This window comes from Carcharodon carcharias, chromosome 6 (genome assembly GCF_017639515.1).
Source record: "Carcharodon carcharias isolate sCarCar2 chromosome 6, sCarCar2.pri, whole genome shotgun sequence".
NCBI lineage: Eukaryota > Metazoa > Chordata > Chondrichthyes > Lamniformes > Lamnidae > Carcharodon > Carcharodon carcharias.
The window spans coordinates 140,232,523-140,246,415 of record NC_054472.1 but is presented as its reverse complement, the minus strand read 5'-3'; the positions used below and the strand labels follow the sequence as shown (position 1 = coordinate 140,246,415).

The 13,893-nt window shown below is 42.6% G+C and overlaps 1 protein-coding gene across 6 annotated transcripts in view; it reads right to left on the bottom strand.

The window, feature by feature from the left end:
* Positions 1-13,893, bottom strand: part of plekhf2 (pleckstrin homology domain containing, family F (with FYVE domain) member 2) — a 69,217-nt gene that overhangs the window by 24,036 nt on the left and 31,288 nt on the right. Inside the window, exons 2-3 of one of the 6 annotated variants that reach the window (XM_041189594.1) lie at positions 4,504-4,565; positions 3,402-3,465 (exon numbers count right to left, since the gene is read on the bottom strand). The exons of 3 other annotated variants lie outside the window; for them this stretch is intronic. Coding sequence is in view for 1 of the 3 variants with exons in the window: in XM_041189592.1 (XP_041045526.1) it covers positions 3,402-3,465 (64 nt within the window). In the remaining 2 variants the exon portion in view is untranslated. The remainder of the gene's footprint in view (positions 1-3,401; positions 3,466-4,503; positions 4,566-13,893) is intronic. 2 more of the 6 variants (XM_041189595.1, XM_041189592.1) reach the window with 2 other exon arrangements.

Below are 13,893 nucleotides of genomic sequence, written 5' to 3'. Positions count from 1 at the left end.
GGGTGAAATATAAGCTGGTTTAAGGGGGTGGGGGAAGTATTATAAAGCATAACTAGACATTGATGCACAAAAGGCTATAAGGGAAGATGTTCAAGCGCCGCCATCTCTCACCTACCACCTCCCCGCCCCCCCCCAAACACCCACACACACACAAGCTTATATTTCACCCCTCTCCTATTTTTACTTAGTTCTGTTGAAGGGACATGAGGACTCAAAACGTCAACTTTGCTCTTCTCCGCCGATGCTGCCAGACCTGCTGAGTTTTTCCAGGTGTTTCTGTATTTGGAATGAAAATCATTGATGAGTTTCTAAGAAGTGTTAGTGGAGTGCATCTGGGCAGTACATAAGGAAAGGATGGCAAGTGCATTATATCCTAATGGATTGTTAGGGGATGAAAATACATAAACAGAAACAATAACAGAAGCAGAATCCTTAACCGCTTTTAAAAGGAAGTGCACAAATGGTTGGGGAAAAATTGATGGGTTGAGGAGAGGAACTAAGTGGATAGCTCTTTCAGCAAGTTGGCATGTGCATGATGGACTAAATGTTCTCCTTTTGCACCATGGTTTCTTGCACAAGTGTCCCTTACACAAAATAAGCCTTTGGTACTCAGTCGTGATCAGGCTTGACAGTTTCCGGTTTCCTCACTTAACTTTACACTTGGATTTGGTAACATTTGATAGAATTACTTACTTAATCCTGGAAGATGCTATTAAATACAAATTCCTATGCTCTTACTTTTTTCACTATTATAAATCATGGACTTCTAAAAGTTGCATTAAAAAACAAAATTCCTTCATACCTCTGCTCAAAATTTTAACCTGCGCATTCTAGTTATAACTTATATTTATCCAGTGCCGTTAATATAATAAACCATCTCAAGGCATGCTCAGAGGATTATTATAAAGCATAACTAGATATTGATGCACAAAAGGTTATAAGGGAAGATGTTCAAGCATTGCGTCAAAGAGGTAGGTTTTAAGGAATATCTTAATGGAAGAAAGCAGTTGAAAAGTGCAGAGATTTAGTTTATTAGTTAGTGAAACCGAACTGGAAAATTCCAATTGTCTCTTCGCCAGTGAGCTGCCTTCCAGCACAAATCAGCCTAAACAAATTCACCATCATTTGCATGTACTCAAATCATAGAATAAGAAAGCTCAGAAAGAAGCAATTCAGTGCATTATATACGTGTCAACTCCTTGAAAAAGCTAGCCAGTTAATCCTACTAAACTCCCCACTACCCCCTCTTTCCCTAGAGCTCTAGAATTTTTTTGCCCCATCAAGCATTATTCTAATTTTTTTTCAAAGTTACTAATCAAACTGTTCCCATTCTCCCTTTCATGGAGGTGCATTTCAGATAACTCATTATATGAATTACCTCATCTCTCCTCTGGTTCATTATGACAACAGAAACCTTCACAAATTCACTTCTAATGAAAGGTCATCAACCTGAAACATTCATTGTTTCTCTCCGGTGCGGTCATTCAGTGCTACTACAGCCTTGGTTCAAACATGGACAAAAGAGCTGAACTCCCAAGATGAGGTGAGAGTGACTGTCCTTGACATCAAGGCAGCACTTGACCGAGTGTGGCATCAACGAGCCCTAGCAAAATTGGAGTCAATGGGAATCAGGGGGAAAACTCTCCACTGGTTGGAGTCAACCCTAGCACAAAGGAAGATGGTTGTGGCTGTTGGAGGTCAATAATCTCAGTTCGAGGACATCAGTGCAGGAGTTCCTCAGGGTAGTGTCCTCAGTCCAACTATCTTCAGCTGCTTCATCAATGACCTTCCTTTCATCCTAAGGTCAGAAGCGGGGATGTTCGTTGATGATTGCACAATGTTCAGAACTATTCACAACTCGTCAGATACTGAAGCAGTCTATGTCCAAATGCAGCAAGATCTGGACAATATCCAGGCTTGGGCTCACAAGTGGCAAGTAGCAGCCTGTTTCCAAATTGCAGGCAATGATCATCTCCAACAAGAGAGAATCTAACTATGGCCCCTTGATGTTCAATGGCATTTCTGTCACTAAATCCCCCACTATCAACATCCTGGAAACTGACTGGAAACTGAACTGGACTAGCCACATAAGTTCACTGGCTACAAGAGCAGGTCGGAGGCTAGGAATCCTGTGGCGAGCAACTCACCTCCTGACTCCCCAAAGCCTGTCCACAAGGCACAAGTCAGGTATGTAATGGAATACTCCCCACTTGCCTGGATGTGTGCAGCTCCAATAACACTCAACAAGCTTGACACTATCTGGGACAATGCAGTCCGCTTGATTGGCATCCTTTCCACAAGCATTCACTCCCTCCACCACTGATGAACAGTGACAGCAGTGTGTACCATCTACAAGATGCACTGCAGAAATTCACCAAGGCTCCTGAGGCAGAACCTTCCAAACCCACGGCTGCTACCATCTAGAAGGACAAAGGCAGCAGATACATGGGAACACCACCACCCAAAGGTACCCTCCAAGTCACTCAACATCCTGACTTAGAAATATATCTCCGTTCCTTCACTGTCACTGGGTCAAAATCTTCCATCTCTAACAGCACTGTGGGTGTACATACAATACAGGGACAGTGGGAGCTCAAGAAGGCAGCCCATCACTGCCTTTTCAAGGGCAATTAGGGATGGGCAATAATTGCTGGCCTAGCTATCGATACCCACAGCCCTTAAATTAATTTAAACAAAGATGGGAATGATTGTTAGGAAATTTGTTGAATATTAACAAGAATTTTACTTTCTTCTCGCAGTAGAATTAAATGTTTCTTTTTGAAACATACCAACAGTCAGCAGTCACAGATGCAGCATTTTCAGTTAATGGCATTAACCTATTAAAAGAGTTGACAGAATCATTCATGTCCTTGCAGTAGATTCAAAAGATAATCCAGTTCCCACTTCACAGGTAAACAATTGCTGAAACTAAGCAGTTCAAACCATGGATGGTGTGCCCAGCTTGAGGTAGCCACAGTCAGACGAGCAGTAACAGGCTTGATTGGCAGTTCAACTGACCAATCCCTGATGCGCAGAGTTGCTGGCAGTCAAGTTTCTGGCCTCCAGCTTAAACACATTCTGCTAGCCACTGCTTCTAGTTCCAGTTACTGGGTCAAACAGAAAATTCCAAATAGCTTGAGGGTAGTGGGGATTTAATATCTCCTACAATTAAGAAAATATACTTCCTGAGATGTGGGCATCGCCAGTATTTATTGCCCTTTCCCAGTTGTCTGAGAAGGTGAGCGCAAGCTTTATTCTTGAACAGCTGCAGGAGCAGCTTGACACAACTGAGTGGCTTGCTCTATTAAATCTGCTGAGAATGAATCCTGGAAATGATAAAAATTACCCTAATCTGTACCTGTAAACAGTTCTAAATTGCACACTGTAAATTTATACCATACCAGCAATAGCTGCTGTGATTAAACTCCTTTCAATATGCAGTCTGAGAAATATTGTAGAATAGCACTGAAAAACAAATCACATTATGATTTCAAGCATAATTTGGAAGCAGGCTGCTGAGACAGAAATGCATTTTAATCACTGTAAAAACTAATGAATTCACACAAAATTTTCTTCTACCATCTTTTTTTTCCATGTGCCACAGTAAGCAACTGCTACAGAAATCTTTGTAGATATATTAAGCTTTTTTAAATTATGTCTACACTCTAGCACTGTTCCTATTCTATACTTATATTAGTCTACTGACAAGGCCTAAGAAGCCAAAAATGGAGATAAAATAAAAAAGCTGAAAAAAAAGATAGTTTAATATTGAGTGCAGGCATTGTCAAGAGGACAATGACAAAAAAAACGATCTGGGGAAAGTGACTGAAAAGTTAGCCTGGATTATTTTTCTCTTTTCGGATCTGAATTGCAGTATATTTGCAGGTTTGACGTCAGATTTCTACCATTTACAGTTTGTCTTTTTATTCCAAGTTTACCACTGTAAAACTATTAAAGCTACACAGAAACATGAACACAAATTTAGAGAGTGGATTTGGTATCAAGATTCCATAAAATAAAAATTATATCACTTTTACCATAGTAATGCATTGCTACCCAGTCTTCAGAGAGGAATGCTATAATAATCTCCATATACTTCTCTCCCAAGTTTACGTTCATTATCTGACACTGTTCTCAGCGGGCCCACTAGAGGCCAATGCAGGAAAATTTGGTGAGATTTTCAAAGCGGGCAGAATCAATCTGTGCAGTTAGTGACAGTACCACGACAGTACTGGGTGTAATTAATCAGACATTAACTCATGAAACACTCAAAAAAGTATTATCGGATCTCCAAGAATTGCACTGTCCAAAGTTCCAAACAATACTGAAAAACAGAAAATGCATGTTCGCAATTCCCTAGGTTTGAGCATGAGTATTAGTGTTACTTAAGAAAGGTGACACTTAGTTTCCAGAATCTAAAGAAGGATTTTTAGTAAACTGAGAGCCTTGGTTATGTAGTATAAATAGATATTTTTAATACACTTAAATCAGGACCTTATGTACGTGTGGCCAGAAGTATGGTGTTTTGGGTGCATCAATGGTCACGGAGCATTTCAGCAAGGAGGCTGCATAGGAAAAATTTAGACAATGGGGAGATGTATACAATGAGTAGTAATAATGGCACGGAACTAGTGACCCAGACAAATGCTCTGGGGACACTGGTTCAAATCCCACCACAGCAGCTGGTGGAATTTAAATTCAATTAATTGACTCAATGTAGCTGACTCTTAACAGCTTTATGAAATGGCCGAGCAAGCCATTCAGTTGTACCAAACTTCTACAGAAAAAGTCGAATGGATTGCAGCAGTTCAAGACTGTGGCTCGCCACCACCTTCTCGATGACAATTAGGGATTGGAAGCAAATGCTGGCTTTGTCAACGATGCCCAGATTCGATACAAGATTACAAAAAATCATGATTCATATCAAGATATGAAACAGGGCTTGATAGTAATTGGTAAAATGGTAGAAGTGGGGACGGATGAGGCAATGTTGCAGATGTCGAAGAAAATGGTTTTGGTAACAGCTGATATGGGGAGGAAGCTACATTCCATGTTGAGCAGTATACAAAAGGCTCCTGCCTCATCCCAAGGTGGAAGCTGCAGCTTAAAGGAGTCGAGAGGTTTGTTAATGCTAGTGGATTAAAATAAAATCGACCGCTGACTTTTTAAACTTCTACTGGTATTAATTCATTATGTAACAAAAATCCATCTAATAACATTGTTAATACAGCAGTGTCTCAAATCCAGCTACCCAAAAACCAGAGTTGCCTGAAAACTGGATATTTTTTTTAGAATGTGTCATGCATCAATTTTAACTGAGTAAAAATTTTTTAAACTCTTACCTGGACAACTCCTCTAGTTGCTGTATTGGCACTGTTTGGTGCCTGAGCAGTTATCCCCTTCGTCGCTTATGCAGCAGCCTGTTCCCAAACTCCGAGCAACACCTGACCCAACCCAACCCAGCTTGACCTAAACCACACGAACTGAAATCCTGCAAGATTTGTAATCCGGCATTGCCGGTTTTGAGACACTGTACCAGTAGTATAATAGCATAGGACAAATGCATAGTTTGCCTCAGAAGGCACAGTATGTACTCTAAATACTACAAATTACTAGTTTTTTTTATTCTTTCATGGGACATTGGTGTCTAACAAGACCAGCATTTGTTGCCCAACCCTAACTGCCCTCAAGAAGGTAGTGGGGAGTCACCATCTTGAACCACTGCAGTCCATGTTGTGCAGGTACACCTACAGTGCTGCTGGGAAGGGAGCTCCAGGATTTTAATCCTGTGACAGTGAAGGAACGGCAATATAGTTTCAAGTCAGAGCAGTGAGTGTTTTGGAGGGAAAATTGCAGGGAGTGGTGTTCCCATGCGTCTGCTGCCCTTGGCCCTAAGTGGTAATGGTCACGGGATTGGGAGGAGCTGTCAAAGAAGCCTTAGCATATTGCTGCAGTGCAGCTTGTATACAGTGCCACTGTGTGCTGGTGGTGGGTGAGTCAATATTAAAGATGGTGAATGGGGTGCCAATCAAGCGGGCCGTTCTGCCCTGGGTGGTGTCAAACTTTTTGAGTGCAATTGGAGCTGCACTCATCCAGGCAAGTGGAGAGTATTCCGTCACACTTCTGACTTTTGCCTTGTAGATGGTGGACAGGCTTCCAGGAGTTAGGAGGTGAGTTACTCATATCAGAATTCTAATCCTCTGACCCTCTCTTGTAGCCACAGTATTTATATGGTTGGTCTAATTCAGTTTCTGGTCAATGGTAACCCCCAGGTTGTTGACAGTGGGGGCGTTCAGAGATGGTAATGCCATCGACCGTCAAACGGCGATGGTTAGATTCTCTCTTATTGGAAATGGACACTGCCAGGCACTTGTGGTGCAGATATTAATTGGCCCTTACCAGCCTAAGCCCGAATGTTATCCAGGTCTTGCTGCATATGGACACGGACTGCTTCAGTGTCCAAGATGCTACAAATGGTACTGATCATTGTACCATGGGCAAACATCCCCATTTCTGACCTTGTGATGGAGGGAAGGTCATTGATGAAGCTCTTGTGGTTGAGCCTTGGGCACTGCCTTGAAGAACTTCTGGAGTGATGTCTTGGAACTGAGGCAATTGGCCTTCAACAACCGCAACTACCTTCCTTTGTGCTAGTTAAGACTCTAACCAGTGGAGAGGTTTCCCCATGATTCCCATGGACTTCAATTTTGCCAGGGCTCCTCGATACCATACTTGGTCAAATCTTGCCTCGATGTCAAGGGCAGTCACTGTTGCATCAGTGCATCTCGGTAGTACTGTTGATGACACCTTCCATCACTTTGCTGATAATAGATGTTGATGGGACAGTAATTGGATAGATGGAATTTGTGTTGCTTTTTTTTGACAGAACATAACTGGGCATTTTTCCACATTGTCAGGTAGATGCCAGCATTGTAGTTGTACAGGAACAGCTTAGCTAGAGGTGCAGCTGGTTCTGGAGCACAGGTCTTTAGTACTATGCTGGGATATTGTCAGAGCCCATAGTCTTTATAATATCTAGTGTCAATGTCTTAATAGTTACATTGTTAAACAGGCAATAGATATTTCTATACCTACAAATGGGGATAGCTGGAACACTTATGTGTTGGATAGTGTTGACTGTGAACTAAGTCAATAAACTCTCTCCAGCAAAGCAAGCTGCTGTGTTCCAGTTTTAACTTCACTAATATCCAGTGCCTTCAGCCATTTCTTGACGTCACATGGAGTGAATAGAATTAGTTGAAGATTGGCATCCCTGCTGAGGACCTCAGGAGAGGCTGAGATGGATCATCCACTCGGAACTTCTGGCTGAAACTAGCTACACTGATATGCTGGGCTCCACCATCATTGAGGATAGGGATATTTGTGGAGTCTCCTCCTCCTGTTAGTAGTTTAATTGTTCACCACCATTCATGACTGGATGGGACAGGACTGCAAAGCTCTGATCTGTTGGTTGTGGGATCGATTAGCTCTGTGTCTCATATGCTGCTTCCACTGTTAGGCATGAAAGTAATCCTGTACTGCAGCTTCATGAGGTTGACACCTCATTTTTAGGTATGCCTGGTGCTGCTCCTGACATGCCCTCCTGCACTTTTCATGAAACCAAGGTTGGCTTGATGGTAATAGGAGTAAGGGATATGCCAGGCCATGGAAGTTACAGATTGTGATTGAATGCAATTCTGCTCCTGCTGATGGCCCATAGCACCTGATGGATGTCCAGTTTTGAGCTACTAGATCTGTTCTAAATCTATCTCATCTAGATAGATAATAGTGCCACACGATATGGTGGAGAGCATGTCAGTATGACGATTGGACTTGGTCTTCACAAGGACTGTGCAATGGTCACTCCAACTGACAGATGCGTCAACAACAGGTAGCTTGGTAAGGAAAACTGTAGAAGGCGTTTCCCTCGTTCGTTCCCATTCCACCTGCTGCAAGCCCAGTCTGGCGGATGTCCCCTTCAGTACTCGGCCAACTCAGTCAGTAGTGATGCTACCAAGCCACTCGTTGGGCACTGAAGTGGGAATTGCTCAAACTACATTAAAGCTTAATAAAATAAAAATATACAATGATCTTGGAACCAGGATCATTAGGACAATATAGCACAGAAGGATCACCAGCACTAATTAAATTTCAAGGATGAGAATAAGGTGAGTGTGACTGCCCTTAACATCAATGCCTCATTTGACCAAGTGTAGCATCGAAGAGCCCTAGCAAAACTGGAATCAATGGGAATCAGGGGGAAAACTCTCCACTGATTGGAATCATACCTAGCACAAAGGAAGATGGTTGTGGTTGTTGGGGGTCAGTCATCTCAGCTTCAGGACATCACTGCAGGAGTTCCTCTGGGTAGTGTCCTTGGCCCAACCATCTTCAGCTGCTTCATCAATGACCTTCCATCATAAGGTCAGAAGTGGGGATACTCACTGACGATTGCACAATGTTCAGCACCATTCGCGACGCCTCAGATACTGAAGCAGCCCATGTCCAAATGCAGCAAGACCTGGACAATATCCAGGCTTGGGCTGACAAGTGGCAAGTAACATTCATGGCACACAAGTGCCAGGCAATGACCATCTCTCACAAAAGAGAATCTAAGCGTCGCCTCTTGTAATTCAATGGCATTACCATCACTGAATACCTCACTATCAACATCCTGGGGGTTACCATTGACCAGAAACTGAATTAGACTAGCCATATAAATACTGTGGCTACAAGAGCAAGTCAGAGACTAGGAATCCTGCGATGAATAACTTCACTTCCTGATTCCCCAAAGCCTGTCCACCCATCTACAAGGCACAAGTCAGGAGTGTGATTGAATACCTCCCACTGCCTAGATGAGCGCAGCAACCACAACACTGGAGAAGCTTGACACCATCCAGGAAAAAGCAGCCCGCTTGATTGGCAGCACATCCACAAACATTCACTCCCTCCACCACCACTGATGCATAGTAGCAGCAGTGTGCACCATCTACAAAATACACTGCAGGAATTCACCAAGGCTCCTTAGATAACACCTTCCAAACCCATGACCACTAGCATCTAGAAAGACAAGCGCAGCAGATAGATGGGAACACCACCACCTGGAAGTCACTCACCATTCTGACTTGGAAATATATCGCTGTTCCTTCATTGTCACGAGGTCAAAATCCTGGAACTCCCTTCCTAACAGCACTGTGGGTGTACCAACACCACATGGGCTGCAGCAGTTCATGAAGGCAGCTCAACACCACCTTCTCAAGGGCGTCTAGAGATGAACAATAAATGCTGGCCCAGCCAGCGAAGCCCACATCCTGTGAATCAATGAATTTTTAAAAATGCTGCCATCAAGCCAAAAAGACATTCTGCCTATCACACAAATGAGAAATGTGGTATATGAATTTCAGTGCCAGTGTGATGCTAGGTATGTAGGTCATATGTCCCAAAGACTGGCGGATCGCATGAAACAGCATGCCCCAGTCACTGTTTGCAACAGCCAGGATACAGACCATACCCAATCATCCCATGCTTGCAAAACTCAAAACAGTGTCCAACATTAGCTGTGATTCCACAGTTGGACATTTGCTAAATAATCCTCAATATGCTAAGAATTACACTGACAACTAATTTAAGATTGTCAGTCGGGTTCGCAATGTGATGCATTTACATGTACTGGAAGCAACATGTATAAAGACACACATTACGCCTGTTTCAGCTAAACAAAATAAGTGACAGCCATTCACTGACTCATTCCTCTGGGGAATGTCTTGACCAATCAGGGTCAAGCTGCCTGGATTAAGTTTCAAACAATGCATACAAACAAGGAGTAGGCCATTTGGCCTCTCTAGTCTGCTCCTCCACACTATCAGAACAGCCATCATCTTATTAAGCTCAAATCTGCATCTCACCTACCCCAGATAACCTATTACCCCCTTACTTATCAAGAATCTACCCACTTCTGCCTTAAAAATATTCAGACTCTGCTTCCACTGCCTTTTCAGGAAGAGACTCAAAACCCTCAGAAAAAAATTCACCCCATCCCCATTTTAAATGGGCGATCATTTATTTTTAAACAGTGACCCCTTGTTGTAGATTCTCCCACAAGAGGGGACATCCTTGCCAAGTCCAAGTCCACCCTGTCAAGTCCTCTCATGTTTCAATCAAGTCCCCTCTTACTCTATTAAACTCCAGCGGACACAAGCCTAGCCTGTCCAACCTTTCCTCTTAAGCCAACCAATCCATTCAAGGTATTAGCTAAGATAAGATAAAAGCAAAAAACTGCAGATGCTGGAAATCCAAAACAAAAATACCTGGAAAAACTCAGCAGGTCTGACAGCATCTGTGGAGAGGAACACAGTTAAGGTTTCGAGTCCGTATGACTCTTCAACAGAACTAAGGAAAAATAGAAAAGAGGTGAAATATAAGCTGGTTTAAGGGGAGGTGGGACAGGTAGAGCTGGATAGAGGGCCAGTGATACGTGGAGATAACCAAAAGATGTAGTTTTAGTAAACACCTTGTCAAATATCAGGAGAGAAATGGAAAGCAATGAAGGTGAACAAGGCAAACGAGAGAGACGGAAATCCTGTGTTTTGGATTTCCAGCATCCGCAGTTTTTTGCTTTTATCTTAGTGTTTAATTGACTGCCACTTCTCTTCAAGGAATGCCTACCTTGAAGAAGTATTGATCTTCTCTCCGACAGGATTTTGATCTCTCTCTTTTGCCTTGTTCACCTTCTTTGCTTTCCATTTCTCTCCTGGTGTTTGACAAGGTGCTTACTAAAACAACATCTTTTGGTTATCTCCATCTATCACTGGTCCTCTTTCCAGCTCTACCTGTGCACCCCCCCCCCCCAAAAAAAACCAGCTTATATTTCACCTCTTTTCTATTTTTCCTTAGTTTTGTTGAAGAGTCATACAGACTTGAAACGTGAACTGTGTTCCTCTCCGCAGATGCTGTCAGGCCTGCTGAGTTTTTCCGGGTATTTTTGTTTTTGTTTTGTCATTCAAGGTATTAGTCTGGTAAACCTTCTCTGAAGTGTTTCCAACTCATTCACATCCTTCCTTAAATAAGGTGACCAATGCTGTACCTAGTACTCCAGATGTGGTCTCACCAGTGCTCTGTATAACTGAAGCATAACCTCACTACTTTTGTATTCAATTCCCCTCACAAATTATAACATTCTATTTGCTTTCCTAATCACTTGCTGTACCTGAAAATTAGCCTTTTGTGCTTCATGCACTAAGTCACCCAGGTCCCTCTGCATCTCAGCTATACAATCTCTCACCATTTAGATAATGTCTCTTTTTTATCCTTGGCAGTTAACTGTCAGTCACCATAAGTGGTGCATTCTCCATGGCAGCGCCACTTGCCAACCAATCAGAGCTGTCTTCACATACAAAATCATTGCCTCCCCCTTATATTGGTATTCTTGCGAAGTGCCCTGATGAGGGCAGGATGAAAAGCTTAGGGATGTCCCTTCTTTCAGCAATACTCATGTTCTGTACTACCAAACGACTATTTACCATAGAATGGTTGATGTAATCACATAGATGCAACTAAGGGGAAGTTAGATAAATATGAGGGGGAAAGATTAGGATTAGGGCAAGATTAAGTAAATAAAATGGGTGCAGGCTCATGTGGAGCATAAACACTGGCATAGCTTCACCAGTCAAATGGCCTATTTCCATGCAGACTTGATCTGCAGTTCTTCCCAAACTGAGTCACGACCCCCATTGGGGTCACAAACTGTTCATGAGCTCCTTCCCTGACACTGCGCCCGACACCAACACTGAGCCCAGGCAGCTTCCCACCCTTCCCTTGCCCTGCTCCCCTTTCTCACTCTCCAAGGCATGGCAAGGGGCAGCATTTGATTTGGGAAGGCCTGACAGCATCTGCGGAGAGGAACACAGTTCACGTTTCAAGTCTGTATGACTCTTCAACAGAACTAAGGAAAAATAGATAAGAGGTGAAATATAAGCTGTTTTTTTTATGGGGGGGGGGTGCACAGCTAGAGCTGGAAAGAGGACCATTGATAGATGGAGATAACCAAAAGATGTTGTTTTAGTAAGCATCTTGTCAAACACCAGGAGAGAAATGGAAAGCAAAGAAGGTGAACAAGGCAAAAGAGAGAGATCAAAATCCTGTCGGAGAGAAGAGCAATACTTCTTCAAGGCATGGGAAGGCTTCATAAGCATGTTGTATAGGCTGCAGACCCCAAATAATAAGCCACTGGTCCTACGTTTGTACAAAGTAAGGTGGCAGCTGTGTGTTTTCTTCCAGTGACAGGCCTGGGTTAATGGCCCCCATCTTTATAGAGGGCAATGCACAGTGGGGCACATACATGGCTGTTGTCTTTATAGGGGGAAAGATGCAGCAGGGCGGTTACCTCCTAAAAATATAGCAGTTGTGTAAATGCCCTGTTGCACATCATCCCACATAAAGATGGCTGTCATGCAATGTGCAGCAGGACATTTGCACAACTGCCATCTTTATTGGAAGCAACCACCCTGCTGCCCATTGCCCCCTATAAAGATGGCAGCCATGCACATATCCTGCTGCACACGGTTCCCTATAAAGATTGTGGTCGTCCAAAAGTGCAGTACAGAGCATGCTAGCAATCCTGGGCCAAGAAACAGAAAAGGGCCTTCATTAAGTCTTCTGTGTTCCAAGAATATAGAGTGACTTTAACCTAAATACATACATACGAGATAATATTTTAACAAAGTAGATTAAAATATAAATTCTCATATTCATATGATGTATTATATGTTGATCAAGAATGTGCAAGTTTTGATAATTTTGTCCCGAAAGTTACTATGCTGCTTTTTTGTTGGCAACTGGATCACAACTTTAGAATGTTAAAATGGGGTCACATTGTAAAATAATGGAAGCATTACTCTAACCTCTGTTTGCTGAGCACTGCGCAGTCATGCATGTGTGCGCCTTAAAGAGAACTTGTTCGTCGGAAAAACATTTGTTCCCTGCATGCACATTCCTGAAAACTGTGTAGCCGTGCACCCAGGCTGCTTGGATGATACAGTATTTTGAATGATCATGGCCACTGTCGATTTAGGAACTGTCCCCATTTCAAGTACGGCTTTCAGTTTTTAGTTCCGCAACTTACTTCGGAAGGATATATTGGCCTTGGAGAAGGTGCAGTGCAGATTTTCTAGAACAATACCTAGGCTAACAAGATTAAATTACGAGGATAGGTTGCACAGATTAGGGCTGTATAAACCTCAAATTCTCAAATCCTCAAATTCTGATCAAATGTACATCCCCAATTTTAACTGCTACACGAGTGGCATCCATGCCTTCTGCTGCCATGACCCCAAGCTCTGGAGTTTCCTCATGAGTCCTCTCCCCCTCCCTTTAAAATGCTCCTCAAACCTAGCTTTTAGACCAATATTTTAGTTATCTGATCTTATCTAACTAGTTTGCGAATGCTCCTGTGAACGCTTTATCACATTAAAGACACTATATAAATGCAAGTCGTTGTATTCTCTTGAATATAGAAGGTTAAGGGATAATCTAATTGAGGTGTTTATGATTGATAGATACATAGAAAGAGAAACTATTTCCTCTTGTGCGGAGTTCAGATCAAAGGGCATAACCTTCAGATTCGAGCAAGGCCATTCAAGGGTAATGTCAAAAAGCATTCTTTCAAACAAAGGGTTGTGGAAATTTGGAACTCTATCAGAAAGCTGTTGAGGCAGTGGTCAATTGAAAATTCAAAATTAGGATTGACAGATGCTTTTAGGCAAGGGTATTGAAAGGGTTATGGAACAAAGGTAGGCCGTTTGAATTACGATCAGTTCAACCATAATCTTACTGAATATCAGAGCAGGCTCAAGGGACTGAATTGCTTGTGCTGATTAAGAACATAAGAAACATGAG